This window comes from Lepus europaeus, chromosome 23, assembly GCF_033115175.1.
Source record: "Lepus europaeus isolate LE1 chromosome 23, mLepTim1.pri, whole genome shotgun sequence".
NCBI lineage: Eukaryota > Metazoa > Chordata > Mammalia > Lagomorpha > Leporidae > Lepus > Lepus europaeus.
The window spans coordinates 5,593,183-5,620,992 of record NC_084849.1 but is presented as its reverse complement, the minus strand read 5'-3'; the positions used below and the strand labels follow the sequence as shown (position 1 = coordinate 5,620,992).

General features: G+C 58.5%; 1 protein-coding gene across 2 annotated transcripts; it reads left to right on the top strand.

Moving 5' to 3' along the window:
* The first annotated feature begins 6,755 nt into the window (after positions 1-6,755).
* KMT5A (lysine methyltransferase 5A) lies at positions 6,756-23,700 on the top strand. 2 transcript variants are annotated; one of them, XM_062182786.1, is made up of 8 exons: positions 6,756-6,837; positions 11,293-11,414; positions 12,444-12,600; positions 16,722-16,941; positions 17,305-17,392; positions 20,266-20,325; positions 22,034-22,224; positions 22,716-23,700. In XM_062182786.1, the coding sequence occupies exons 1-8, from the start codon at positions 6,828-6,830 to the stop codon at positions 22,924-22,926; spliced, it is 1,059 nt and encodes a 352-aa protein (XP_062038770.1). In that variant the 5' UTR covers positions 6,756-6,827; the 3' UTR covers positions 22,927-23,700. The 2 variants fall into 2 exon arrangements, with proteins under 2 accessions (XP_062038770.1, XP_062038769.1); XM_062182785.1 differs by lacking the exons at positions 6,756-6,837; positions 11,293-11,414 and adding an exon at positions 10,944-11,030.
* Positions 23,701-27,810: the final 4,110 nt, after the last annotated feature.

The window sequence follows — 27,810 nt, the reverse complement described above, 5'->3', positions numbered from 1 at the left end:
CTTCCATCCGTTGGTTCACTCCCCTTGTAGCTACAATGGCTGGGGCTGGGCCAGGCTGAAGCCAGGAACCTGGAACTCCATCAGGGTCTCTCTCGTGCATGCAGGGGCACAAGTACTTGGGCCATCTTCTGCCTTCCCAGGCACACGAGCAGGGAGCTGGGTCAGAATGCTCTTTTGTAACTTTGTTTTACTGGCTGCTAGTGGCCAACCATTTCAGATTCCTACATCCCCATGTGCTTTGTCATTTTTAAAAATTTAATTATTTCTTTATTTGAAAGAGTTACACAGAGCTAGAAGGAGAGGCAGAGAGAGAGATAAAGGGGTCTTTCATCTGCTGGTTCACTCCTCAATTGGCCACAATGTCCGGAGCTGCACCAATCTGAAGCCAGGAGCCTCCTCTGGGTCTCCCACGTGGGCACAGGGGCCCAAGGACTTGGGCCATCTTCTATTGCTTTCCCAGGCCATAGCAGAGAGCAGAAGTGGAGCAGCCGGGACTCGAACTGCCGTCCATTTGGGATGCTGGCACTGCAGGCAGTGTCTTTACCCGCTATGCCACAGTGTGTGTGGTTGAGGGAGGTGTTATGTTCTTTTTGTTAATTGTCTCACTTAACCCCCACAACAAGGGGCCAGCATTCCGGCACTGTGGCGCAGCAGGTTAAAGCCCCAGCCTGAAGCAGTGGCATCCCATATGGGCGCCTGTTCTAGTCCCAGCTGCTCCTCTTCCAATCCAGCTCTCTGCTATGGCCTGGGAAAGCAGTGGAAGATGGCCCAGGTTGTGGCCATCTAGGGAGTTAGCCACCAGATGGAAGACCTCTCTCTCTGTCTCTACTTCTCTCTGTAACTCTGTCTTTCAAATACATTTAAAAAAGGGGGGGGGGGCAGCATTGTGGCACAGCTGGTTAAGCTGCTCCTGCAATGCTGCTGGCATCCTATATGGGCATCTGTTGGAGTCCCAGGTGCTCCACTTCCAATCCACCTCTCTGCTAATGTACATGGAGAGGAAACAGAAGATGGCCCAAGTGCTTGGGTCCCTGCACTCATGTGGGAGACCCAGATAAAGCTCCTGACTCCAGCCTGGCCCAGGTCTGGCTATTGTCACTCAGGAAGTGGACCAGCTGATGGAAGATCTCTCTCTGTCTGTCTGTCTGTCTCTCCTTATCTCTCTGTAACTCTGACTTTCAAATAAATAAATAAACCTAAAAAAAAAAAAAACCAGAATCTTCACAGTGAGCCCATGATGTAAGTGTAGAATCTACCGCCACTTGCTCTAGTTACAAGTAGATTACACACACATATATACAGATTCAGTGTATACATCACATATTCATGTAGTTGGGGCCAGCACTGTGGCATGGTTGTGCACATATAGAGAATTTTATGTATTTATATATGCGTGTGTCTGTCTATAAATATATATACATACATACATAAATAATGCAAAGAAATGCATACACAGGTACTTGCAGTCGCTGAGTTGAACAGGGTTACGGACCACAGTGGCGACTGGCTGTGGAGCTTCCTAATTCAATCAGCCCTAGGGACCATGGGTTCTATATCTGTAGGTTCCACTAATCCTGGACCAAAAATATGTGAGAAAAATTGCATCTGTTCTGTACTTTTCTTGTCATTATTCCCTAAACAATATAGTGCAACAACTATTTATATATAGCATTTACATATTGTATTAGAGACTATAAGTAATCTAGAAATGTATTAAAATATATGGGAGAATGTTCAATGCATAGATTATAAGTGCATACAATGTTTTTTTTTAGTTTTATTTATTTTTATTTATTTGAAAGGCAGAGTGGCAGAGACTCAGGGAGATTGTGTATACACTGGTTTGTTCTTGAAATGCCCACAACAGCGAGGACTGAGCTGGGCTAAAGCCAGGAGCCCTGAACTCCATCCAGGTACCCCACAGAGGTGGCTGGAACCCCTGTATTTGAGCCATCGCCTGCTTCTCCCAGGGTGTGCATTGGCAGGCAGGTGGACCCACAGAAAAGCTGGGACTCTGATACATGCATATGTGGATGTCCCAGGTAGCCCAAGCCTTGCACCACAACACCAGCTCCAACGATGCCATTTTATAAAAGGGATTTGAACACCTGAGGATTTTGGTACTCAAGGGTGTCCTGGACCTAACTGTCTTCAGACACCAAGGGATGACTGTACTTAGATCTCACGAACATGAAGTATTTGATAACAGAAAATAGCTGGGCAAATAGGAACCTGAAAGTAACTTCACACTAGGGAGAGTCATCTTAGCACTGGTATGAGTGCGTTGACATGATGTAGCCATCCCAGGGAACAGAGACTCTGTGAAGCAAATGCCGCAGAAATGAGCCATATTCTTCCAAGATCCCAAATCTCCAGACAGAGTGTGACTGATGTTGCTCTTTGCTGTGAGTCGCTGTTCAGGTTTACCAGTCTATTCTGTGCTTAAAAGCTTTAATGGCTTTCCACTGGACTCAGGATAGGAGTCAAAGTCCTTACTGTGACCTTTGTGTCGATCAGGGCCCAGGCAGGAAAACAGAGAATTTCAAAGGGGAAGTTGGCAACTGGTATTGTGGTGCCGTGGATTAAGTGGTCACTTGCAATGCTGGCATCCGACAGTGGGGCACCAGTGGACATCTGCTCCACTTCTCATCCAGCTTCCTGCGGCTGCACCTGGGAAGGCAGCCGAGGTTGGCCCAAGTGTTCCGGCCCCTGTCACCTGTGTGGGAGACCCAGACGCTTCCTGACTCCTGGCTTCAGCCTGGCCCACCCCTGGCCATTGCAGCCATTTGGAGAGTGAACCAGTGGGCAAAAGATCTCTCTCTCCCTCTCTCCCCCCTTCTCTCTCTCTCTCTCTTCCTCCATCTGCCTTTCAAATAAATAAATACATATAAATCTTTAAAATAATTTTTAAAAAAATATTTTTTTTTTTTTAAGATGTATTTGTTTGAAAGGCAGAGGCAGAGAGAGAGAGAGAGAGAAAGGTCTTCCGTCTGCTGCTTCACTCTCCAGATGGTCACAATGGCCAGAGCTGCACCATTCTGAAGCCAGGAGCCAGGAACTTCTTCTGGGTCTCCCATGCAGGTGCAGAGGCCCAAGGACTTGGGCCATTTTCTGCTTTTCCAGGCCATAGCAGGATCAGAAGTGGAATTGAATCAGAAGTGGAGCAGCTGGGATTTGAACTGGCACCCATATGGGATGCTGGCACTGCAGGCGGTGGCTTTACCTGCTACACCACAGCACTGGCCCCAGATTTATTTTTGAAAGGCAGAGTTACAGAGAGAGACTGGAGAGAGGTCTTCCATTCACAGGTTCACATCCCAAATGGCCACAAAGGCCGTAGCTAGGCTGGTCCTTCCGGGTCTCCCACGTGGGTACAGAGGCCCAAGTACCAGGCCATCCTCCTCCGCTTTGCCAGGCACATTAGCAGGGACCTGGATCAAAAGTGGAGCACCTGAGCCATAAAATAAGTTTAAAAATAAACAAAATGGGGCCAGTGCTATGGCGCAGCAGGTTAATGCCCTGGCCTAAAGCACTGGTATCCTATATAGGTGCTGGTTCGAGTCCTGGCTGCTCCACTTCCAATCCAGCTCTTTGCTATGGCCTAGTAAAGCAATAGATGATGGCCCAAGTTCTTGAGTCCCTGCACCTGCGTGAAAGACCCAGAAAAAGCTCCTGGCTCCTGGCTTTGGATCAGCACAGCTCTGGCCATTGCGGCCAATTGGGGAATGAACCATCAGACGGAAGACCTCTCTCTCTCTCTCTGTCTCTCTCTCACTCCCTCCCTCCCTCTCCTTTCTCTGTGTAAGTCTGCCTTTCAAATAAATAAATAAATCTTTTTTTTTTTTTGACAGAGTTAGAGAGAGACAGAGAGAAAGATCTTCCTTCCATTGGTTCACTCTCCAAATGGCTGCTACAGCTGGCGCGATGCGCTGATCCGAAGCCAGGAGCCAGGTGCTTCTCCTGGTCTCCCATGCGGGTGCAGGGCCCAAGCACTTGGGCCATCCTCCACTGCCTTCCTGGGCCACAGCAGAGAGCTGGACTGGAAGAGGGGCAACCGGGACTAGAACCCGAGGTGCCGACGCTGCAGGCAGAGGATTAGCCTAGTGAGCCGCAGCACTGGCCAATAAATAAATCTTTAAAATAAATAAATAAATAGGAAATTGTTTAAAATAATTCAAAAATTCTTTTAGGTGCCAGCATTGTGGCATCGTGGGTAAGGCCACTGGGACACCAACATCCCATAGAGACACCAGTTCAAGTGCTGGCTGTTCTACTTCCAATCCAGCTCCCTGCTAATGGCCTGAGAAAAACATCAAAAGATGGCCCAAGTAGTTGGGTGCCTGCTGCCCAGTGGGAGACCCAGAAGCTCTTGGCTGCTGGCTTCAGCCTGGCCCCGCCCCAGCTGTTGCAGTCATCTGGGGAGAGAAACAGCCGATGGAACATCTCTCTGTCTCTCCTCTTTCTAACTCCACCTTTCAAATAAATAAATATCTTTAAAAATAAATAAGTTTGTTTATTTATTTGAAAGGCAGAGTTACAGAGAGAGGTTTATTCCCCAAATGGCCACAACAGCTGGGGCTGGGCCAGGCGAAAGCCAGGAGCCAAGAGCTTCTTCTGGGTCTTCCACGTGGGTAGCAGGCGCCCAAGGACTTGGGCCATCTTCCACTTCTTCCCCAGGCTGCATTTGCAGGGAGTTGGATAGAAACTGAACATCTGGGCCTCAAACTGTTGCTCATATGGGATGTTGGGGTTGCAGGTGGTGGCTTAACCAGTTATACACCCCTGAAATAAGTTTAAAAATAACTAAAATAGGAAATTGCTTAAAGAGGTGGTGGAGGCCTGACAACAACTGCAGACGAGGGGAGCCCTCAGCTGTTCCTCACCCCACTGAGAAGCCAGCACCCCTGCCGCAGCCTCGGGAGGCCGCTGCGGCTGGCGCTTCTCCTTGATGTATTTATTTTTCATTTTTGTTTTCGCTGCTGGCACGCACGGAGGGCCCTGAGGCCGTTTCTGGGAGCGTGGGAAGAACCTGGAGCCCAACCAGATGCCATGCCAGAGGAAAGTGTCACCACCAAGGGGAGTGCACAAGGAAGAGCAGGGTGCAGGACAACGTGGCAAATCCCTCCTCCTCCACCTCCTCCTCGGGCTCCTCTGTGCACACCGCAGCCCCAGGCCACACAGGCAGGGTAATTTGGCCATGACCCAGGCCCTGCCCACCTTCCCAGCATTCCTGCATTCCCCCAGTGCAGGCATCCAAGCACTTAGTCCCCAGCCCAAGGGCTCATCTTCACCTCCAGGCGTTCCCGCCTGGGAAATCCCCCTTATCTGGAGTACAACTTGAACCCATCAGCTCTGAGAGGATTTGACCTCCCTGACTTCACCCACCTAAAGACAGAGCCCCCTCCCTACGCTTGTCCAGTAATCCCCCATAGCATTAATCACTACCGTTATCTTCTTCCTTCCTCTAAAGTGTGGGCAAGGGGCCAGCGGTGTTGGGATTCCATAAGCTAAGTGTCACCTGCCACACTGACATCCCATACTGGAGCGCCAGTTCCAGGCCAGCTCTCTGCTGTGGCCCGGGAGTGCAGTGGAGGATGGCCCAAGTCCCTGGGCCTCTGCACCCGCCTGGGAGACCCAGATGGACTCCAGGCTCCTGGCTTCAGTCTGGCCTATTCCTGGTCTGGGGCCATGTTGGAAGTGAACCAGAGGATGGAAGACAGCTCTCCCTGTCACCTTCCTTTCAAAGATAAAAATAAAACTTTTTTTGAAGTGCAGGAATGAAACTGTGTCTTAATTGCCATGGTTGGGGGACAGAAACCATGCCATGCATACAACTCAAAATGAATTAATGCATTTTGGAAAAAGCAAAAACCTCCATGCATGTAAGGGAGGGAGCTTTCCCGGGTGTGTCGGCCCCTCCGTCCCTGCACGGCCCGGGGGAACTGAGCCCAGAAGTGCTAAGCGCCAGCTGCGGACAGAAGCGCAGCCTTCCACTCACCCACCTTGGGGTCACGCCCAGGAGAGCGCCCGGGGACCCCCTGCTTGTCTGGGGCGCTTGGTGGGGTTCGGTGGCCACCTGGTGGGCTGACAGTCAAGAGAGCCAGCCAGGTGGGCAGCGAGCCAGTTGCCCCGGCCACAGGAGGGGTGGGAGTGCCGGGCCAGGACCTTCGGGGTCTTGGCAAGCTCACCCCCAGACCCGGCCGGGGGCCAGGAGCCGAGCCAGCAGGCGTGGGACCGGAAGGCCGGCCCAACGAGGCAGAGATCAAAGGGCTGGAGGGGCTAGGGTGCCGCAGGTGCCCAGCCGCCGCGGCCGCCGGGCGCCCCAGGTCACACGTGGAGGCTGAGGGGTCAAAGGTCGGGTTCCGGTCAAGCCGGGAGGGGAAGCGGAAGTCCGGATCGGACCCACTCCGAGCGCGGGCCTGCGGCCGCGTGACTAAAGCTCCGGAGGCGGAGCTTCAGCCCGCGGAGGGGGAGGAGCTATCGGCCGCCCAATGGCGGCCCGGGAGGGTCCCTGCGCAGCAGCCAATCAACGCCAGCCCACGGTCAAATTTAAACCCCCTCCCCTTTCCTCCTCCTCCTCTGGGACCTGTCCCGAAAGCGTTTGTAGAAAGTGCGGCCGCTGGCCCCGCCCCCACCGGGGAGGCGGGGAGAAGGGCGGGCTCTCCTCCCACGTCCGCCTATCACGACGGGCAGCCCGAGGAAAGGCGGGCGTCGGCGCCAATCAGGGCGGGCAGCTGCAGCTCGGCGGAGCAGTTGGCTACAGTTGTTGCAACTTTTTTCGAAAGCTCCGTTTCCCGGGAGATCCCAGGCGGTGACAGAGCCCGGCCATGGCTAGAGGTATCCGCCCCGGTGGTCTGCGCCCGGGCGGCTGGGTAGGGGGTCTGGCCGGCGGGGAGGCTCCCTCCTGCGGGTGGAGCGCCGGGGCCGGGGGGAGGCGGTGCTGTGCGGAACCTTCCCTCGCTCCGCTCCGAGGCCCCCGGGAGCCCCTCCCACGGCCCTGCCTCGGTTTCCCCGCTCTGGAGCGTGGGCACGCGCGGATTGCCTGTGCAGGGGCTCGGCGGGGACAAGCTCCGGGCACCTCCGGGGATGGTGCTGGTTGGCATGGCGGGGGTGGGGGGCTTGCCATGAGGCTGCGCCCACCGTGGGGCTCTCGCCGGTGGAGAAGGGCGCGACCCCGAGGTGGGGGCGCACAGCCTTACCCCGCTTCTTGCGGAGCGCGTCCGAGCGGACCTCGCGGCGGGTGCCTCCGTGGCTCCCTGAGTCAGCGGCGCGAGTGGCCTGCGTGGGCCTGGGCAGGGCGGCTGCGGGCCGCGGCGCCCCTGCGGGCCGTGGCGCCCCTGGCACACTTAGATTGCGGGCAGCACCGCGAAACCCACGTTATGCGGCAGAGCGCCCCGGCCGCGGGGTCTCCTGCGCGCCCGCGGGCCTGACTCTTGAGCGTGGCAGTGGAGTGGGATCGTGATCTTTACGGAGGAAGTTGGGTGTCACCTGTTCCTCAAGGCTCCCCGTTGGCAGGAGTGGGCCCTCGGCCGCGGTGCGTTCCGTTAGTAGGCGCCTCGGTTTTCAGGCCCGGCACCCAGTTGCATCATTCGTTCTCCCAGCATCCGCCTGGGGCCCTTTGGGACGAGACCTACCCAGTTTCTGACGAATAAATGAAGCATCGTGAGCTTCATAACCCAATTTGTGCAGAAAATTAATATTTTTTCTTAGGAAAGTGTTACGCATTGAAAAGCATACTTGGTAGTATCTAATTTGGTTCATTTTCCCCATCATAGTGAAATCATTTAAATAGCCTGTTTCAAAACTAATGCTAAAAATTTTTTCAAAAAGCTGTAGTTAGTCTGTAAGGGGAAGAAAAAACCCATCTATCATTGAACTACTTAAATACAGGCAACGGTAGTGGCCACTGAGGGCCAGCCACTTTGTTATTGCGGTTAAGCTTACTGAAACTGTCACTCGCGGTTCTCAGGGGGGCAGCCGAAGTGCACAGTCACTGCCCAGAGCAGCCACAAGGTCGAAACGAACGTCTTCCAGCTCCCCTCTCCGCGGGCTTACAGATCAGCTCTGCGATTATGGGGCGGTGACTCTGTGTCTCGTGGCATCCCCAGCTTAGTGCTTACCGGGCTCCTGGCTCTCGCGGGCGGACGATTAGATCGGACAATTAGAGTTGGAAATAGCAGGTCGTTTACGGTGCTTGAAATAAAGGGCCAGTGTTTTTCTTTGTTCCAAACTCAAAAGTTTATTTGAGAGCCCTGCTGGGTGGCATGAAGGAGCTGCAGGCCGAGGCTTCCTGATCCTCTGAGCGCTGGTAGCCCAGGGGCCTTCGTTCCGGGAGGGTCCCCTTCTGTGCGGCCTGCTCACCGGTCAGTCCTCTCCGGCCTCACCATTTCCAGTTCACGGCCCCTTAGCTGAAGTGCGGGAGTGCTTTCCCATGCGGCCCTCGCCACACCCCTGCCTTCAGCCCCGGTATTTTTCTCAGGACCAAGCCTGAACCCCTCAGCATGGTTGGTGAGCCCCTGCTAACCCTTCCGGTTCCACTGCAGTCTGTGTCCTTAGCACCGAGCCTAGAACCAAGCAGGCACTCTGTAACTGTCTACCGGATGAATCAGTCACTGTGTTAGTATCTGAACTTGAGAGACGCCGTGTACCTTTTACGATCACGTGCCTTCACGCAGAGCCCAGCTCATCCCTTCCTAATCACCAGAACTCTTAGTAAAGTGATGTATCTCTCTGCCCTGACCTTAGAGTGCAGTAGGAGTCTTACAGGGCTTCCGGGACACATTGTAAATATTCTACAAGTGTTAGCTATTAGCCTTGCTGCTATTGAACTATCAGTTTTTAAAAAAGATTTCTTTACTTGAGAGGCAGAGTCATGGGGAGAGAGAGGGAGCAACAGAGCGGGAGCAGCCTTCATCTGCTGGTTCACTCCTCAAATGGCCTCAAAGGCTGGGGCTACGGCAGGCCGAAGCTGGGGGCTGGGGCTCCATCTGGGTCCCACATGCGGGTGGCAGGGACCAAAGCACTTGGGCCATCTTCTGCTGCCTGCCCAGGTGCATTACCAGGGAGCTGGCCAGGAAGTGGAACAGCAGGGCCTTGAACTGGTGCTCCAAGATGGAATGCCTGCGTTGCACCACAAGGCAGGGCTATCTGACACTTACACTGGGTGAGAGGAGCTTGAGCCCCAGGCTGAGATGAACGGGTGCCAGGTTTGCAATAGAGCCCCTGCAGTGGGCGCTACCAGGCAGTGAGGGCTGTGGCCATGAGTAGGCGACAGGGCCAACGCTGTGGCGGAGCGGGTAAAGCTGCTGCCTGCAGTGCCGGCATCCCATATGGGCACCCATTCAAGTCCTGGCTGCTTCACATCCAATCCAGCTCTGCTATGACCTGGGAAAGCAGTAGAAGATGGCCCTGCACCCGCATGGGAGACCTGGAAGAAGCTCCTGGCTTCCGATCGGCCCAGCTCCGGCCGTCGTGGCCATCTGGAGATGAACTAGCAGATGGAAGACCTCTCTTTCTATCTCTGCCTCTGCCTCTCTGTAGCTCTTTCAAATAGATAAATAAATCTTAAAAAAAAATAGTATGTGATGTGGACAAGATGATTGGCAGCTGCCACTCCCAGTCTGCGATTCCTGCAGTAGCTGTCGGAGTCTCTCTGAAACGGCCCAGCCTGACCGTGTCACCTTGGAATCCTTTCGTTCTCAGGTCGTTTTGGGGATTCAAGTGTGGTAGACACTGCACAGGACTTGGGCAGAGGCCCCTGCCCCAACGGGGCCAGTGCTTGGGGTGGGGGCCCTGACCCAAAGGATGTTAGTTACAGCACCAGCTGGTTTGGGTGGCAGGGTCCTGTCACTTAATCCTCCTGTCTTCTCCCCCATGAGAATCAGCCATTTGTTTATCTGTGGGTGTGGGAAGCCCCCCCCCAGGGGGAGGGCTTGGCTTGTACCCTGGAGAGGTGCTGAGGCCCAGACCTGAGAACAGATGCAGGGGGAGAAGGCGGGGCCCCGACTCCCAGACCACAGCGGGGGGAGGCAGCAGCTGGGCACCTCTTGTTTACATCTATGACTCTGCACAAATACAGTGGCTCTTCAGCTGCAGTAGGGTGGGCGCGTGGGCTCAGGGTCAGGGGGCCCGGGCTGGCAACCCACGAGGACTTCTGAGAACCTGGCCGAGCCCCTGGCTTCCCCCAGCGTCGGTTTCCCTGTCTACAGAGAAGAGATAGTAACGGAGCCCACGCTCACCAGCCCGTTTGAGGTTTGAATGATGCTAGAGGAGCGCCCAGCAAACTTAACGCCCTGCCTCTGGCTCCCCAGAGACCCCTACCGGTCTAATACAGACCCCTGGGTTTGACACCTGGCCCAGTCACCTGGGTCTGTGGCCCCGGGCGACCCCCTGCACATCCCTGGAACGTCAGAACTCCCCACTGTCCCGGGGACAGGACCTGAGCGCCGAGGGCTCGCAGCTCTGGGCACCCCCGCGGGCCCTCGCCCTCCGCCGCTGCGGAGTTCGTGCGGCTCGGACGGGGCTCCGCAAATATGCGCTGAGCCAGCGGGAGAAGCCGCCGGAGTCCGGGCGGAGGAGATCGCCTTTCCCACCCCTTCCTGCCCGAGCAGCGGAGTTCGCGCGCGCGGGGGCGCGCCCGAGTCGGGATTCGTCCGGGCCGCGCGGGCTGCCCGCCCCTCGGCGCGGAGCCTCCGGCGCCGCCCCTGCCGGCCCCTCCCCGGGCTGGGCGCCGGACGGTGGGCGGCGGCGAGCGGGCGGGCCGCGGAGGACGCGCCGCCTGCGCCTCCCTCCCCGCGTCCCTGGCTCCGGGCGGCCCGGGACTGCCGCGGCGGCGCGCGGGTGCCGGGCCCTGCTCGCAGGCCATGGGGGAAGGGGGCGCCGTGGGGCGCCGTCGGCCCTTCCCCGGGGCGCCGCGGCGGCGCTGGTGGCGGCGGCAGCAGCAGCAGCAGAGGCAGCGGCAGCGCTGGTGGCCGGGCCGCGGCGAGGGCGAGGGCGCGGGGCGCGCCGCCATGGGCCTGGCCGGGCTGCAGGTGGGTGTGTCGGGCCTGGCCGCGCGGGGGGCGGGCGGCGCGCGCGGGGCCCGGCCGGGCCGGGCGGCGGGAGGGCGGCGCGGGCCTGGGCCTGGCCCTGCCGATCGGCCGGCGGCGCCGGCGGCCCACCACTGCCGGGCCCTCGAAACATGGCTGCGGCGGGAGGCGCCGCTGCGGCGCCCGGCCCGGGCGGCCCCGCTCCCCGCCCCGCCCCGCCCTGAGCGCTCCCCTCCCCCGCTTCCCCCGGGTCCCCCCTCTCCAGGCAGGAAGATGTCCAAGCCCCGCGCGGTGGAGGCGGCGGCGGCGGCGGCGGCGGTGGGAGCGACGGCCCCGGGCCCGGAGATGGTGGAGCGGAGGGGCCCGGGGAGGCCCCGCACCAACGGGGTAAGCAGGCACCCTCCCCGCACTCCCGCTGCGCGCCCGCCGGGCCCGGGCCGCTAGCACGTGGGCGCCCCGGCCCCCGCCGCCCTGGGGCGCCCGGCTGGGGCTGCCTCCTTTCTGCTGGCGCCATGAGCCTGGCAGTGCTCGACCTCGGAAAAGTTTGTGCCTTTTCGTCGCTGAGACCCAGCGTCCTCGAGGGGGCTGCCTCGCCAGGCCGTGTGCGGGGCCTGTCCGGGTCCCTCCCCGACCCCGGCGCCTCCCGGCTTATCAGGCCGCGGGGGGGAGGGCCCCAGAAACTGGCCTGCGTAGTCAGGAGAGGCCCCACACCCAGAGACCGCGTAGTGGCTGGGCATGCCCACTGCCTTCCCTGGTGTGGTTTGCAATAGCCGCTGCCCTGGGTGGGCTGGCGGGAGCCTCTGCTCCCATTAGCTTTCCCCAGTCACCCAGAGAAAAGTCACCCAGTCACCCAAGAAAAGTCGCCAGCCCGGAGCCAGGAGGCTGCTGGGCTGCAGCGACTGAGAGGGGCCTGGGGGTGCTGACCAGCCCCCTCAGCCGACCTCAGGACCCAGTGGTCAGTCAGGTTCCCCAGGCCTGTCCCTCTAGGGGCGTCTGGCCTGACTCCACCCAGCCCTTGCACCTGCCTCAGCCTGCCCTGGGTCACTCTGACCCCTTCTGGCCGCTGGCTGCTCACCTCCTTCCTGCAGAGACCTCTGTGGGCAGCTGGCTGTCGCACTGGCCAGATGTCCCCTTGGTGAGAGAGCCAGAGGCCGCAGGTGTTGGGGGCCCGGGGGATTCCCAGCCTGCCTGCCCTCCCGCGGGAGGACCCCGGGGTCCAGCCACGGTGTCTGTTCTGCCCCCTTTGTCCTGGTTGCCTCCTGCGGGGGTCTTGTTGCTCCTGGCTTTGGATTGGCCCAGCAACAGCTGTTGCGGCCATCTGGGGAGTGAGCCAGAGGATGGAAAACCTCTCTCTCTCTCTCTCTGCCTCTCTGCTGTTGCTCCAGCGCCCTTCAGAGCGTGTGTTTGTCGTTTTAGGAGAATGTGTTTGCCGGGCAGTCCAAGATCTATTCCTACATGAGCCCGAACAAGTGCTCCGGAGTGCGCTCCCCGCTGCAGGAAGACAACTCCGTTGCGCACTACGAAGCCAAGTGCCCGGGGAGACCATTAGCCGGGATCTACCGGAGGCGAGAAGGTGAGTGCCCGGCGTGGCCGGCCTTTTTCTCCTTCATAAAGCCCTGGGCGTCCCCTGTTCCTCCTGCCCTCTGCCAGGCCGCGGAGGTTTGAGCCCCATGTGTCAGCGTGTGCCTGGCTGGTCAGACAGGTTCTCCCTGCTCTCACGTGAGTTAGCGCGACCTTAGCCCTGGTGGTGCTGCCACGTCCCGCCTGACTCACAAGGAGAGAGGCAGGCGCAGGAATGGCGAGTCTGGGTCGTCCCGCCAGGCGGGTTCAGTGCTGGCTGCTGCGCAGGGTGATCGCAGGGCGCCAGCTCCCCGCCCTCTACCCCCACCTCCGGGAGGCAGCATACTGTGCCGTGGGCTCTGGAGTGAAAGTACTGAGCAAGGGAATGTGGTTCTCGAACGCCTGATCGTGCTGTACCAAACAAGCTGCAACCTCCCGGAAGTCTTGCCGTCCTCCAGAAACTCCCTTTCGGAGCTGCGGTGGGGGAGCCCCCCCCCCCCCCCTTCGGCATGCTGCCTGCTAATTAAAACTTGCCTGAAAGCAGCGGAGCGCCTGGCTCCCGGCAGCTCCACACAAGGAAGCCTTGTGTTCCCACAGAACGGGTCCCGAGTGACGATTTCGCCGGCCTCGGGGGCAGAAGCCTCCCGGGCTGGACTTCCCAGTGCACAGGGCAGCGTGACCTCTGTGTGTCTTGAGGTGACTTGGGTTCTAATCCTGCCTCTGCCACTGGAAAGGAGGCAGCCTTCCGAGCCCAGTGGTGTCTCCTGTAGGCTGGACCCCGGGGTCCTCCCGCGGGAGGGCAGGCAGGCTGGGAATCCCCCGGGCCCCCAACACCTGCGGCCTCTGGCTCTCTCACCAAGGGGACATCTGGCCAGTGCGACAGCCAGCTGCCCACAGAGGTCTCTGCAGGAAGGAGGTGAGCAGCCAGCGGCCAGAAGGGGTCAGAGTGACCCAGGGCAGGCTGAGGCAGGTGCAAGGGCTGGGCGGAAGAGTCCTCCTGACTGCCAGGCGCCGCACGGATGCAGAGGGGCTTTGCCCTGGCTCCCATGCTGTCCCTGCCACATCTGGGTGTGCAAAAGGCTCTTTCTAGGACCAGCAGTCAGTGAGGCTCGTTCACATTGTTCCATGGCGCTGTAGCGCCCGAGTTAGAAAGCTGTTAGATGGCAGTGATGAACACTGGGGACCCCAGGGGCCAGACTTCTCTGATTCTGCCATGATGCCGGTGAGAAGCGAGATGTTCACGGGCGCCACACGTGCCCAGTGTGAGGTTGACAGCCTGGCCTTTGGTGCCACCCAAGAAGGTGTGTAAGGGAGTAAGAACAATCCGGATGGTGTGGACACACTGATTTTTCTCTTGTGTATTGAGGTATGATTCTTACGTCATGAAGCTCATCACCTTATAGTGTAAACTTGCTGGTTGTTAGTACGTTCACGGTGGTGTGCAGCCATTACCACTCATTGATTCCAGAATGTTCTTTTCCTCCCAAAAAAGAAATCTTGTACCCATTTTCCACGCCCCCAACCCCAGGCAGCCATTCGGCTCTTGTGTCTCTAGGAGTTTGCTGCTCTGGATGTTTCGTAAAAGTGGAGTCACGTCGTGGAGGCTCCCGGGTCTGGCTCCCGGGGCGCATCCGTGCTGTAGCACGGGTCGGCCTCATGCCTTTTCATGGATGAGTTGTGTTGCGTGGTGTGGATGGACCACCTTTTGTGGCCTGGCTCGTTCCACGTTTGGCCTACTGGAGGATCAGAGTCTGTGTGCACACGTGTTTTTCATTCTCTTGAGTGGATGCCTGGGGTGGGATTGCTGGGCCACGTGGGAGCTCCGTGTTTAGCATTTCGAAGGACGCCAGAGTGTTTTCCAGAGTGGCTGTACCATTTCACATTCCTACCAGGAGTGTGGTGTTGACTTACCTGTTAAAAGTAAATTAAGAGGAAAAGGAGGGCAAGAAGTTCACAGCACAGGCGCTGCACACCTGTTTTAGTAGTGGATCGTTGCAGTGTTCCCCATCACACGCCGGCCAGTCTGCGGGAGCCACTGGACACGCACGGCAGCCCTGTTCCGTTGTAAAGATTCATTTACTTATTTCAGAAGCAGAGAGAGAGAGAGACCAAGATATTCTGTCCACGGGGTCACTCCCCAAAGGGCTGCACAAGCCCAGGCAGAGTAGCCAGTTCTGGAAGCAGCGGCTTAACCCCTGCACCAGAGCCCCTGATACGTCCAGGCAGCTCTGGGGGACGCTCTGCTTCGCCCCGCCCCTGCGGGCCAGAGCTGGCCCACTCTGCGGGAGTGGAGGTTTCGCTCAGCTCTGCAGCCTGGTTCCCGAGGTGCTGTTGCCGGCAGTGCTGTGCGTGCCGCTTCTGCCTCCTAGGCGCTCCACAGCCAGCACAGAGGCTCAGAACCTCTGCCCAGTGTGTCGGTCAAAGGTAGAGCCAGGGGCTGGTGCTGTGCTGTAGAGGTAAGCTGGCGCCGGATCGAGTCCCAGCTGCTCCACTTCCGATCCAGCTCCCTGCTAATGTGCCTGGGAAAGTAGTGGAGGATGGCCCAAGTCCTTGGGCCTCTGCACCTACAAGGGAGGCCCAGGGGAAACTCCTGGCTTTGGATTGGCCCAGCTCCAGCTGTTGTGGCCATCTGGGGAGTGAACCAGTGGATGGAACATATTTCTCTCTCTCTCTCTCTCTCTCTCTCTCTGCCTCTCTGTAAGTCTGCCTTTCAAGTAAATAAATCAGTCTTATTTTTTTATTTATTTATTTTTTGAAGATTTAATTATTTGAGAGGCAGAGAGAGAGAGAGAGGTTTTCCATCTGGCTCACTCCCCAGATGGCCGCAACAGCTGTTGCTGGGCCAATCCAAAGCCAGGAGCCAGGATCTTCTTTGTGGTTTCCCATGTGGGTGCTGGGGCCTAAGCACTTGGGCCATCTTCTAGTGCTTTCCCAGGCCACAGCAGAGAGCTGAATCGGAAGTGAAACAGCCAAGGCTCAAACCGGCGCCCACGTGGGCCGCCATCACTGCAGGCAGTGGCTTCACCTGCTACGTCACAGCACTGGCCCTTCTGCTTGGTGGCCATTAGTGGACGTCAGGCTTAGCAGGCTGAGGCCACTGCCACTCCCCTCCCCTGGGACCCTCTTTTCTTCCTGGAGCCTGTCTTTAAATTGTTTTTAAATTTTATTTTCATTTTAATTGAAAGACAGAGAAACAAAAATAGATCTTCCCTCCACTGGGTCACTGCCCAGATATCCTCAACAGCTGTGGCTGGGCCGAACTCGGGAGCAGGAGCCCCTCTGAGGGTCCCACGTGGGCGGCAGGGACCCGAGCACTTGCGCTATCACCTGCTGCCTCCCAGACGCTCACTGGCAGGCAGCTGGGTCACAAGTGGCTAGCGGGTGAAGCTGCTGCCTGCAGTGCCGGCATCCCATATGGGTACCAGTTCAAGCCAGCTCCTTGCTAATGCGCCTGGGAAAGCAGTGGAAGATGGCCCAAGTGCTCAGGCCCCTGCAGCCACACTGGAGACCTAGCAGAAGCTCTTGGCTTGGGCCTGGTCCAGCCGTGGCTGTTGTAGCCATTTAGGGAGTGAACCAGTGGATGGAAGACCTCTGTTTTTTTCTCTCCCTCCTCCCTCCTCAGCCTGTAACTCTGTCTTGTGAATAAAGAAGTAAATCTGAAAGAAGAAGGTGCCAGTGCCGTGGGTGGTGTAGTGGGTAAAGCCACTGCCGGTGGCGCCAGCATCCCATGTGGGCACTGGTTGGAGTCCTGGCTGCTTCACTTCCAATCCAGCTCCCTGCTGATGTGCCTGGGAAAACAGCAGAGGTGGCCCCGTAGCCTTGAAGGAGACCCAGAAGTTCCTGGCTTCAGGCTGGCCAAGCTTCGGCTGATGAAGCCATTTGGGGAATGAACCAGGGGATGGAAGATTCTCTCAGTAACTCTGACTTTCAAATGAATTAGTAAATAAATCTTTAAAAAAAAAAAAAAAGAAGAAGAAGAAGCAGTAGAATAGCTAGGACTTGAACCTGAACCTCTGTTGAATGATGCGGGCATCCCAAGCAGCCACTTTGCCTGCTGTGCCCCAATGCCCGCCCCCCAGAGCCCACCTTAGCGAGGGTGGAGTGAACCCTGTTTTCTCCACCCTCTGCCTGCAGAGAAGAGAAATGGTGGGAACGCCATACGAAGTTCCATGAAGTCCGAAGAGCAGAAGCTCAGAGACGCCAGGAGAGGCCCCCTGGCACCTTTTCCAAACCAAAAACCTGACGCAGCAGAACCTCCAAAAACGCCAGCCTTGGCTGGTGACTCTCCCGCTGCAGCCGGCGTCAAGCCAGCCCTGAAGAAGCCCCTCAAGGGCAGACAGACCCCTCGGAAAAAGTAAGCACATGGGCCCCGTGTGCTGGCCCCCGGGAAGGCTGCTTGGGCGCCCATGAGGGCTACATGCTCCCCTGTCCCCACCTGTCAGGCCAGAGGCTTGGACCCCTTGAGTTACCACCCGTGACCCCAGTTCTGGGTCTGGTGCCGTTTGGGAGTGTGGGCGCCCCTCCCCTCCCCGACGAGCAGGGCCGGCCTCTGCAGTGCCCCCACAGCGGGGCCTCAGGGGCAGGTGAGCTGATGTGACCGCCAGGCCCCAGGGACAGAGGTGTTTCAGGGGCATCGTTCCCATGGAGCCACCTCCTAGGTGCGAGCGTGGCTTTCCGTCTAATATTTTTTCTTTCCCCACCTTCCTTTCTTAAACAGAGCTCAAGGAAAAACGCAACAGAATCGCAAACTCACGGATTTTTACCCTGTCCGAAGGAGCTCCAGGAAGAGCAAAGCCGAGCTGCAGGTAGAGTCCAGCTCTGGGGGCAGGGTGGCCCAGTGGGCAGTGCTCGGCCTGTGTCTCCAGCCTCGTTTGTGTCACCTTAGGGCGAGATGCTCGGCCCCTCTGGCCTTGGCTGTCTCCTCCATCTAAGGGGGTCGTCTCAGAGCCTGTTCTGCCTTCCCAGCGGGTCCCTGTGAGGCCTGGGGAGACACTTCCATGAGGGAGCCTTGTGGCCTGTGGCGTGGAGAGCCGGGTGCTCCAGGGCGAGTTGGCAGGGCTGTTGCCGCCTGGAGCGCTGCTTGGTCTCTTGGAGCTGTGTCTTGTCTGCGTCCCTGGCGTGGCTCAGGGTGGTTAGGAGCCGTGGGTGGTGTCTCGTGTGCCAGCTGCGCCCCGGCAGTCCCTCGGCTCTCCCAGCTATAGGTGGGATGGCCGAGTAGTCGTGGTGGGCTGCCTGTGTTCATGTGTGTAGGACTCTTGGCACTGTGCCTGGCACTTAACCTTCCCCGTGGGGCCTCCTCCCGGGGCTCGTCTCTGCTCTCCTGCCCAGCTACCACCCTAGGGACATGAGGAGCAGACCAGAGTGACACACAGGGGTGCAGGGAGGGACAGCCAGGGCCTCTTTGGTGGAGCCCCGGGGTGTGGCCAGGTCCCTCAGGACTGCGGGGGCGGCCCCTCTCAGCCAGGGTCTGGGGGCAGTGCCCAGGCTTGCCTCCCCCACGGAGCAGTGGGGAGCCCGGCCTGGGGGCGTTCTGTGTTTCAGCCCCCCCCCCCCCCAACTTTTCCCATACTTTGATGTTAAATCTGCAGTTGTAGATGTGTAGATGCACCAGTCCCGGTTTCTGTGTCTCTCCTGCCTTTAAAAACCAAACTGGGAGCAGGCTTGCAGGGCAGTGGTTAAGACAGCAATTAGGGCCCCATGTCCCGCCCATGCCCCACACTTGAGCACCTGGCTCCAGCCTCTTGGCGGTGCAGGCCCTGGGAGGCAGCAGTGATGGCTCAAGTCATCTGGTCTCTCGCACCCCCAGGGGAGACCGGGGTTGAGTTCCTGGCTCTGGCTTTGGGCCCACCCAGCCACGGCCATACAGACACTGGAGGAGTGAACTGGCGGATGGGAGCCGTCTCCGCCTTGCTGTTTGTGTGTCTGTTAGTGTCCCTCTGGCTGTCTGTCTGCCACTAAAGTAACTAGTAGAAACAAGCCAGCAAAAGGGGGTGGGGAGTCCACCTCGCCCCGGGGAGCAGCGTTGGCTGCATTTCCAGAGAAAGGCAAAGTCTTTTGGCCAAGAACGAGCCATCCTAATGGGCGCACCAGCAGTGGGAGGCTGCACTGTGTGCCTGCAGCCGCGGCTCTGCAGAGGGGGAGGCCACACCAGGCGGCAGAGCCCTCGGCCCCTCCCGGCTGGGCTCCCAGCCGCCATGTGCCCACGCAGCCAGCCGAGCCTGCCTTGCGAATGGCAGCAGCGGCTTGTCGGCCTGAAGGAGCGAGGGCTCGGGGCCTGGGAGTGGGTCAGCTGACCTCATCAGCAGCCAAGTGTGAGGGGGACACCCTCACGTCCCCTTAGCAGGCGCAGGAGAGCTGACCCTGTTCCTGGACCCAGCACCGGAGCCCTGCTGTGCCCCTCACTGTTTGTGTTGGCTCTGCTGAGCGAACCATGTGAGCCGCCGTTGGCCTGCAGTGGAGCTGCTGTTGGCCGGAGCAGTCAGGCAGTGGCCGGCCAGGACGATGGCGCTGTTGCCAGCCGGACACTGTGGCTCTTGTTGGCCGGCACAGAGCGACGACAGCTGGTCCTGGTGCACATTATTGCATAGGGCAAGCCCAAGGGTGCGGCCAGGCCTGGCCTGATTGCCCTAGAGGGCCAGCAGAGACTGTGCCCGGGCTGGGGTCCAGGTGGGCGGGGCAGAGCAGAGTGGCTGGCCAGGCGTTGGGAGGGAAGCTTCCTGGACACCTTGCTCCGTCTGGAAACAGCAGACAGCCCAGAGCCCAGGGCAGGAGTTGGCCTCTGGGCTGCAGGGTTTGGACGCGGGGGGAGCCTTGCAGAGAGGCCTGGACCCCCTGGCCCTGCACCGGGGGTCAAGGAGGGTGAAGCTCGGCTCCAGGGACTGGCGCGGCTCCACTGCGGATTCCAGCTCGGGCGTGGCTGGGCGCTGGGCCCTTCCTGTTCGCAGGCCTCCTGGCACTCAGGCCTGCTGACTCCCTGTCTGTCTGCCGCCAGAGTTCTCCTTAGGACGCTCGGAGCTGCTTGTGTGCAGGCCCCCAGCTGGGGCTGCAGAGACGTGGTTCCATTGGCCGTGTCTCCAGCACGCACTGTGGGTGTGGTCAGTGGCCAGACAGGCCGCAGGCTGTGTGCAGAAGGGTCTGGGGCCAGCGCTGGTGCGGGGTTCCCTGTCTGCGTGGTTCCTTTTTCTCCCTCACTTCCTGTGCCACAGGGGACCCCAGTTAAGGACAGAGGTGGCAGCAGGACGGCTGTGGCCTGTAGGACAGGAGGCTGGATGTGTCGGTCAGGACTGTCTCGCCCAGGGCACTGACTTCTAGACAGCACCCCAGGGCCCCCCGCTGCGGGGCGCGTAGACACACAGGGCCCCTCTGGGGGGTGTGGCCCCATATCCGCCGTCGCCGTCACCGAGTGTATAAAGTCGCAGTCCCGGTTTTCGGATGTCCGTGATTGTCAGGTTTTAGCATGTTGCATGGGCGGAACAGAACACATCTGTGAGTCCTGTCCCGCTCTGGCCCCGCACTGTGGCCCTCCTGACCGAGCTGAACCCAGGGGACTGGCCTTCCACAGCAGCTGGGAGACCAGGAGCTCGGGGCTCACGGCAGAGGCTGCCCTGGACCGGACCGGCCACAGGGCGCGGGAGAAAACGCTGATGCTTCGCTCACTCGCTCTCTCTCCTCCCCCCAGTCCGAAGAGCGGAAAAGAATAGATGAATTGATCGAGAGCGGGAAGGAAGAAGGGATGAAGGTAAGGGGCAGAGGAGCCCGTGGGCGTGGCTGAGGGTGGGCGTGGCCGAGGCTGTCCACTCGAAGCCCGTGGTGGGGGCGCCTGTGGCTTTGGCCACCAGTGTCGCGGGGACTGGTCAGGCTCCTGGGGTGTCAGAGCCAGGCACTAACACTGCCAAGCAGACGCTTTGTGAAGGAAACATAAATGGGCTTTGTGCGTCCGTGTTACCCTGGGGAAAGGTTTTAAAGTCCTGGTGAAGTGCCCGTAATAGAACAAATGTCATTTTAAAGTGGACACTTGTGTGTCATGGGGCGCAGTCAGGATGTTGTGTGACCGTCACCATTACCCAGTTCCAGAACTTACCCCGCTCCCCCGCCAGCCCCGCACTCTGGGCCCTGGATCTGCCTCCTGGTGCGTCCTGCGGCCTGAGCCACACAGGGCAGGGGTGCAGCTGGTGCAGCTGGCCGGCTCTGGCTGCTTTGACTTAAAGGGGAAACTGATACATGTGCCTTGTCCTGGGCAGTGGCAACCCCGAGTGACTCGCAGCTCTGGAGAGGGGCGGAGTGACTCTCTACTCCAGGCTGGGGTGGCCTGGTGGGTCTGGACTTGGCCCAGGGCTCAGAAATCTTCAGTGCCCACCCCCCCAAAGGGAATCGGAACTCAAGCCCTGGGCCCCTAAAGCCCCCACCCTCTGACTCCATCTTGATGGAGCAAGGGGAACTCTGGCAGGGAGGGGAGGGGAGCCTGGGACCCAGGCCCTGCCCTTTTTCCTTTTTAAAGATTCATTTATGTATTTGAAAGACAGAGAGAGAGGTCTTCCACCTGGTGATTCACTCCCCAAATGGCTGCAATGGCCAGAGCTGTGTCAATCCAAAGCCAGGGGTAGGTACAGGGGCCCAAAGAGTTGGGCCATCTGCTGCTTTCCCAGGCCATAGCAGAGAGCTGGATCGGAAGTGGAGCAGCCGGGACTCGAACTGGTGCCCACCGGGGATGCCGGCACTGCAGGCCTTACCTGCTACACCATAGCGCCAGCCCCCTGGCCCCTGCTCTTGGCGCTGGAACCTAAACGGCAAGGCCGAGGCTGCGGTGCAGTCCCCGTGCACTGCTTCCTGGCTCTGTGGCCTCCGACATGGCTGTGCTCGGTGAGCCTGGGTTTCCTGCATGCAGTCTGCAGCATGGGGTGGCTCTGCCCTGAGGGCCTCGTGCAGTGCCCTGCCCATGGGCACACTGTGCTCCGGGGGACACAGGCGTTCTGAAGTCGGGTTGCGGTGGTGGCTGCACAGCTGTATCCACTCTTCAGTGTGGTTTGCTCCTGAGGCCAGCGTGGGGCTTAGAGTTGAGTCGTTGCCTGCAACGCAGTCATCCTATGTGGGCGCCGGCTTGTGTCCCGGCTGCTCTGCTTCCGATCCAGCTCCCTGCTAGTGTCTTGGGAAAGCAGCAGAAGATGCTCCAAGTGCTTGGGCCCCTGCCACCCCATGTGGGAGACCCGGATGAAGTTCCTGGCTTAGGCTTGGGTCAGCCCTGGTGTTTGGGGAATGAAGCAGCAGGTGGAAGAGCTCTGTCTCTCCCTCTCTATCTGTAACTCTGCATTTCACATAAATAAATGAATCTTGAAAATTTGAAAAGAATAATAAAATAAAGCTTGCCCCTGGCGGGCCCCGAGGAAGGCCCGTGCCTCGCGGCCACCACTGCTCTTAAGAACCAATGCTCTCTCGCCACCTCCTGGCAGATCGACCTCATCGACGGCAAAGGCAGGGGCGTGATTGCCACCAAGCAGTTCTCCCGGGGCGACTTTGTGGTGGAGTACCACGGCGACCTCATCGAGATCACCGATGCCAAGAAGCGCGAGGCTCTGTACGCCCAGGACCCCTCCACGGGCTGCTACATGTACTATTTCCAGTATCTGAGCAAAACCTACTGGTAAGTCCACGGCTGCTTCACGTGGCCTCCCCTGCACCCCGCCAGCCACGGCCCGAGGGCTGCTCGAGCTCTTTGTGGTTTGGCTTCGGATGCAGCTCTTGCTGCCTGTCTCGGGGCTGTCTCCCCACTTCCTGTCTGGAAGCCCTGGGGTGGGAGGTGCACTGGGGGCGCCTCATCCAGCAAGAAGCAGAACTGGACCCGTCTCGTGCAGCCCTGCCCGACAGCCCACCTGGCTGCTCTGTGTGGCCGCGAAGTGCTCCTGGCTGTGGCCAGCAGAGTTGACTTCTGCCCATGGATTTAGTTCATAAAACTCTCCAGTTGCCTCCCTCGCCTCCAGAAAGAGCCCTTGTGGGTTGTGTCCCCTGCGCCTCCAGCCCCCTGGGGCCTCTCGGCTCACAAACAGCTCACGGACCCCGGTCACCTTCCCTCCAGCCCTTGACGGGTCGAAAGGCCTCTTGGCCCGTGTAACCCCCTCCCTCCCTCCCCGCCAGCGTGGACGCCACGCGTGAGACCAACCGCCTGGGACGGCTGATCAACCACAGCAAGTGCGGGAACTGCCAGACCAAGCTGCACGACATCGACGGCGTGCCCCACCTCATCCTCATCGCCGCGCGGGACATCGCGGCCGGGGAGGAGCTGCTCTACGACTACGGGGACCGCAGCAAGGCCTCCATCGAAGCCCACCCCTGGCTGAAGCACTGACCGCCGCCCGCCGGCCGCCGCAGGACAAAGTGCCCTCAAAGGGGGTGGGTTTTTGTTTGGTTTTTTTTACACTTAGTCTTAGCAGATTACTTCAGATGTTTTTAAAAAGTATATTAAGATGCCTTTTCACTGTAGTATTTAAATGTCTGTTCCAGGTTTCCAAGGTAGACTTGAACAGATGGCCTTATATTACCAAAACTTTTATATTCTAGTTGTTTTGTACCTTTTTTGCATACAAGTCGAACGTCCGTGCTTCCCCGTGCATGTGGTCAAAGACTCGGCACAGGTTTTAGAGCAAAGAGTGGAAGAGAAGCAGGGCGCCGGGCGGGTCTCCTGCCTGCAGGTGCAGAGCCAGGCCCTGCCCGCCTGCCCACGGCCTGCCCAGGGTGTTCCAAGCTCTTGTTCTCCCCGCGTCTCGACAGGCGCACGCTGAAGTGTATGAATATTTTTTAAAGGGTTTCACAGTAAGCTAGTCTTCCCTCTGCTTTCTCGAAAACTTCCTGGCCCCGGGGCCCACGAGCACAGGCCTGGTGTCAACTCCTCTTCCACGGGCTGCCACCTCCTGGGCGCCCTGGCGTCAGAGCGGCCGAGCAGGCAGGAGGCAGGCGGGGGAGGCGCCGCCTCCCTGTGCTGCCGGGGCAGGGTTCCCGAAACTGGGTTATTAATTCTTTATAGAAATGTGAACACTGAGTTTATTTTAAAAAAAAAATTTAAAACGTTTAAAAAAACAGCAAAAAAAAATTTTAAAAAGAAAAAAGGCAAAAAAAAAAAACCCACAGAAAACAACTTACATGTATATAGGTCTTGAAGTGAGTGAAGTGGCTGCATTTTTTTGTTCTGGGTTTCTTTGCTTTGTTTCTGTAGGCGAGATTTGAGATGGTACTCTATTCTAATCAAAAATAAAGTTTTTGTAGTGGGACCAGAAATGACTTACCCGGCCACCCCCCCTCCCCCGCCCCAAGACCTGCTGTCAAGGCCTCGGTGCCCCAGGACCCCTGCCGCCGGCCTCAGGGAAAGGCAGCCAGGTACATGGGACAGCAGGCAGGGCTCGAGGACAAAGCTCAAGTGTTTTCCCCTGGACCGGTGGCGGGAGGAGAAGTGGCTCCCTCTCCCTCCCCGAGGGGGCTGGTTCTCACTGTCCGTCCCCAGGCCATGGGGCCAGGTCGAGAGCCTGCCCTCTGCTCCAGGCGCCTCACCCCACCCCAGGCTCATGACGGTGCTACCTAAGAAAGTCTTCCCCCGCCCCCGCCGGCCTGGTGGGTGGGCAGCAAGTCGGAGGAGGATCCGATGGGAGCGAGGAAATGTGAGAGAAAACGTCTGGGCTGTACCCGTCGTGGTTTAGCTTTGTATTTAAGCAAACAAACAAAAAGGAAATAAACTTGAATCTTATTTGTCATCATAAAAATGAAATGAGAAATTAAAGTATTTATTGCCAGGCGAGATCACCTGCCTGTGTGTCTGTTCTTACGAAGAGCCCAGTCTGGGGTTTGTGAGGGCCGCGCGGCGGGTGGGGGCGGGGCATCAGTGTGCGTGAATGTCCGCTTGGGGGGCCTGGAAGTGTGCTTGTCTGTGTGATGGGGGCACAGGTGCTGGTGAAGGTGAGAGGTGAGCGTGGACAGTGCCGGCCCCCGGGGGCGCTGCCAGCTGCAGCTGCATTCTTAGACAGATGTCCCTCGGCCCGCCCGGCCCTTTGTCCCCATCTTAAATGGGCTGGTGGCTCCCACAGTCCCACTCCTTGGGCACTCGAGACAAGTACGGACCCTGGTGTAGGAACCAGCATTGGCTTCAAGTGTTGGTCAGCTGTGCGACCTCACACACAATCAGTGGCCCCTGAAACCTGACCGCTGTGCAGGCATCTGCCCGTGTGCCTTGGGGGGCATCTTGGGGAGCTGGTCCTCAGGTGTTCTTACAGTCTCCTTGTGTGTGCTGGGGGGAGGGGCGTCCGTGTGGTCTGCTGGCCACACAGGCCCGGGAGTGGCGCTCTGGTTCCCGCCCATGTAGGCACCTAGGCTGCCGATGTGTGTGGGTTCCCACCTGCGGCAGGCAGACGGTAACAGCGCTGGGACGTTACGATTGCAAGGACTGGGTGACACTGCACAAAAGGCCCTTGGCCGAGCGCCTCTCACACATAAAAGTGGAGGGGTTTCCTGCCGCTGGCTGTTTCCAGGTGCTCAGCCCGGGCCTCCCGAGTTCTCCTTGAGTTGCTGCGTTGATTTGCTCGTTTGTGCGAGATGATGGCGCAGCACCCACTTCCTGTGCCTTTTGCGTGAGACCTGGTTGGAGCCCGCTCCTCAGCCTGTGCCCCGCACCCGTGCTGGGTGTGTTGGGAGCCTGCAGTGGGGGAGTGGCAGGACGCAGGGGACGCCAGGGCCGTTATCTCGCTGCTGCCAGGCCTGTGTCTGGGAGAAACGCTCCCACGCCCCAGCGTCAGGTTCTCCCGAGTCGCTCCCCAAGCATTTCTTGCTGGAGACTTCGTGAAACATTTACTTGAAAGGCAGAGGGAGAGAGAGAGAGAATCTCCCATATCCTGCTTCTCCCCCCAATGCTTGCTGCAGCCCAGGCTGGACCAGGCCAAAGCTGGGAGCCAAGAACCCCTCTGCAGGTCTCCCATGAGGGTGCTGGGCCCCTGCTGCCTCCCATTAGCAAGAGGTAGGAACCGAGCTGTGCCCTAACCACTGCACCAAATGCCCAGCCTGAGTACTGGCACCATCAGGGCAAGAGGGCTCTCGTGTCTACCCCAGGGAGAAGGCAGCAGGGGCACATATACAGGGTGACCCCAGGTCTGGAAACACGAGCCACACACACCAACGGCTCCCTGATGGCAGTACACGATGATCTTACGTGTGCTTTGCGGCTGCCCCGTGCCCTGCAGATGGGGAAACTGAGGCAAGGATGGCTCAGGTGTAGTAGGATTGCCCCCAGGGCTGGACTTCCAACTTCAGTCCCCAGGAACGGGTGTTGTGGTGCAGGGGTTAACACTGCGTGCGATGCTGTCATCCCATACGGAGTGACAGTGTGAGTCCCAGCGCTCTGCTACAGGCCCGAGAAAGCAGCAGATGGCTGGCGTGCTTGGGGCCACCCATGTGGGAGGTCCTGCTGGAGTTCCTGGTTCCTGGCTTTGGCCTGGTCTTCCCTTGGCTGTTTGGAGAATGAACCAGCTGATGGCAGACCTCCCTGTCACTCTGCCTTTCAGATAAATAAGTGGATGGATGGATGGATGGATAAAATCCTTAGAAAACCACCAAGCAGCCACACTTCAGTCCCAGGAACGGCCTCTGCCACGCGTGTGGCCCTGCCCACGCACAGCATGTTCTGTGGGGCTTGCTGCCCTCCCTCAAGTCCACCTGTGGTTCCGGTTCCCGGGCTGACACTCGCCTGCCAGGGAGCACGAGAGGGGGGCAGCCAGCCAGGGAGACAGCATTCTTGAGAGCTTCAGGGGGTGACTTGGTGGGAGGGTGACCTGGATTAGGCGTTTTTAAAAACAAAACATTTATCTGTTTACTTGAAAGAGGGCCAGAGGGAGTGCGTCCACCTGGTGGTTCAAAGGCTGCCATGTCCTGGGCTAGGCCAGGTGGAAGCCAGCAGCCTAGAATTCCATTGGCTGGAATCCAAGCACGTGGGCCATCTTCTGCCCGAGGCACCTTAGCAGGGAGCTGGGTCAGAAGTGGGGCACCACTCGAACCTGCTCTCGGGGATGGGACGCCGGCATCACAGGGGCAGTTTGACCCGCTGGGCTACAACGCCACCTCTGGATTAGGGCTTTAAGGCCGGGGGCCCTTTTGTCGGAGACAGGGTGCTTACGATTGGGTCGTGGCATTCGCACTCGCTCCGTGTCCTGCTCCCAGCATTCCCTAGCTTGGGACACTGGCCAAGTCCCTCACTTCCCTCTGCGTGTACCACCTTGAGCGTACACCCAGAACAATACCCACCTCACAGGCAGCAGCATGCAGGGACTTGTGCTCATTAACATAAAGTACTTCGAACCGTTCACGGGAAAATGGAGTTAAAAGTATGAATTCATTTTGGTGCAACAAAGTTTTGAAGGTTGGGTGTGTGGCACTGCGGTGAAGCCACTGCCTGGGGTGCCTGCACCCACATGGGCCCCGTGGCTTCGGATCCCAGCTCTGCTTGCGCTCCAGCCTCCTGGACTGTACAGCCTGGGAGGCAGCAGATGCTGGCTCTTCCCATGTGGGAAACCAGGCTAGAGTTCTGGGCTCCAGCTTGGGCCAGGCCTTACCCTGGTTACTGCAGGCTCTTGGGAATAAACCAGCAGAACGGTCTCTCCCAACCCCCACCAAAAAAAAAAAAAAAAAAGTCTGTCTGTGTACGCTTGTTTATCTGCAAGGCGATTGACAGATTTTCCATTTGCTGGTTCACTCAGAAAGTGCCTGCAACAACTCGAGCTGGGCCAGGCCCGGAGCACAGAACCCCTGGGCTTCTGTCTCTCTGCCTTTCAAATTACTAAGTAACCAACTAACTAAATGTTTTAAAAAATATTTTATTTATTTGAGGGGTACAGTTACAGAGAGAGAGACAGAGAGAGAGGTCTTCCATCCACTGGTTCACTCACCAAATGGTCACAATAGCCGGAGCTGGGCCAATCCAAAGCCAGGAGCCAGGAGCTTCCTCGTGAGTGCAAGGGCCCAGGCACTTGGACCATCTTCTACTGCCTTCCCAGGCCATAGCAGAGAGCTGGGCTGGCAGTGGAGCAGCTGGGACACAAACCTGTGCCCATGTGGGATGCCAGTGCCACAACCAGAGGCTTAGCCTACTTGCCAGAGCGCCAGCCCCTAACTAAATATTTTTTAAAAAATATACTTTGGAATCCATGTAGTTTTCTCACAATATGCATTTTCATGAACTACAAAGGAATTTTCTGCCTCA

Bases quoted from the DNA above. Each gene is read 5' to 3' on its own strand.
- KMT5A (XM_062182786.1), top strand. The intron at 12,601-16,721 runs GTGAGTGCCCGG...CTCTGCCTGCAG, and splicing joins GATCTACCGGAGGCGAGAAG to AGAAGAGAAATGGTGGGAAC. The intron at 16,942-17,304 runs GTAAGCACATGG...TTTCTTAAACAG, and splicing joins AGACAGACCCCTCGGAAAAA to AGCTCAAGGAAAAACGCAAC.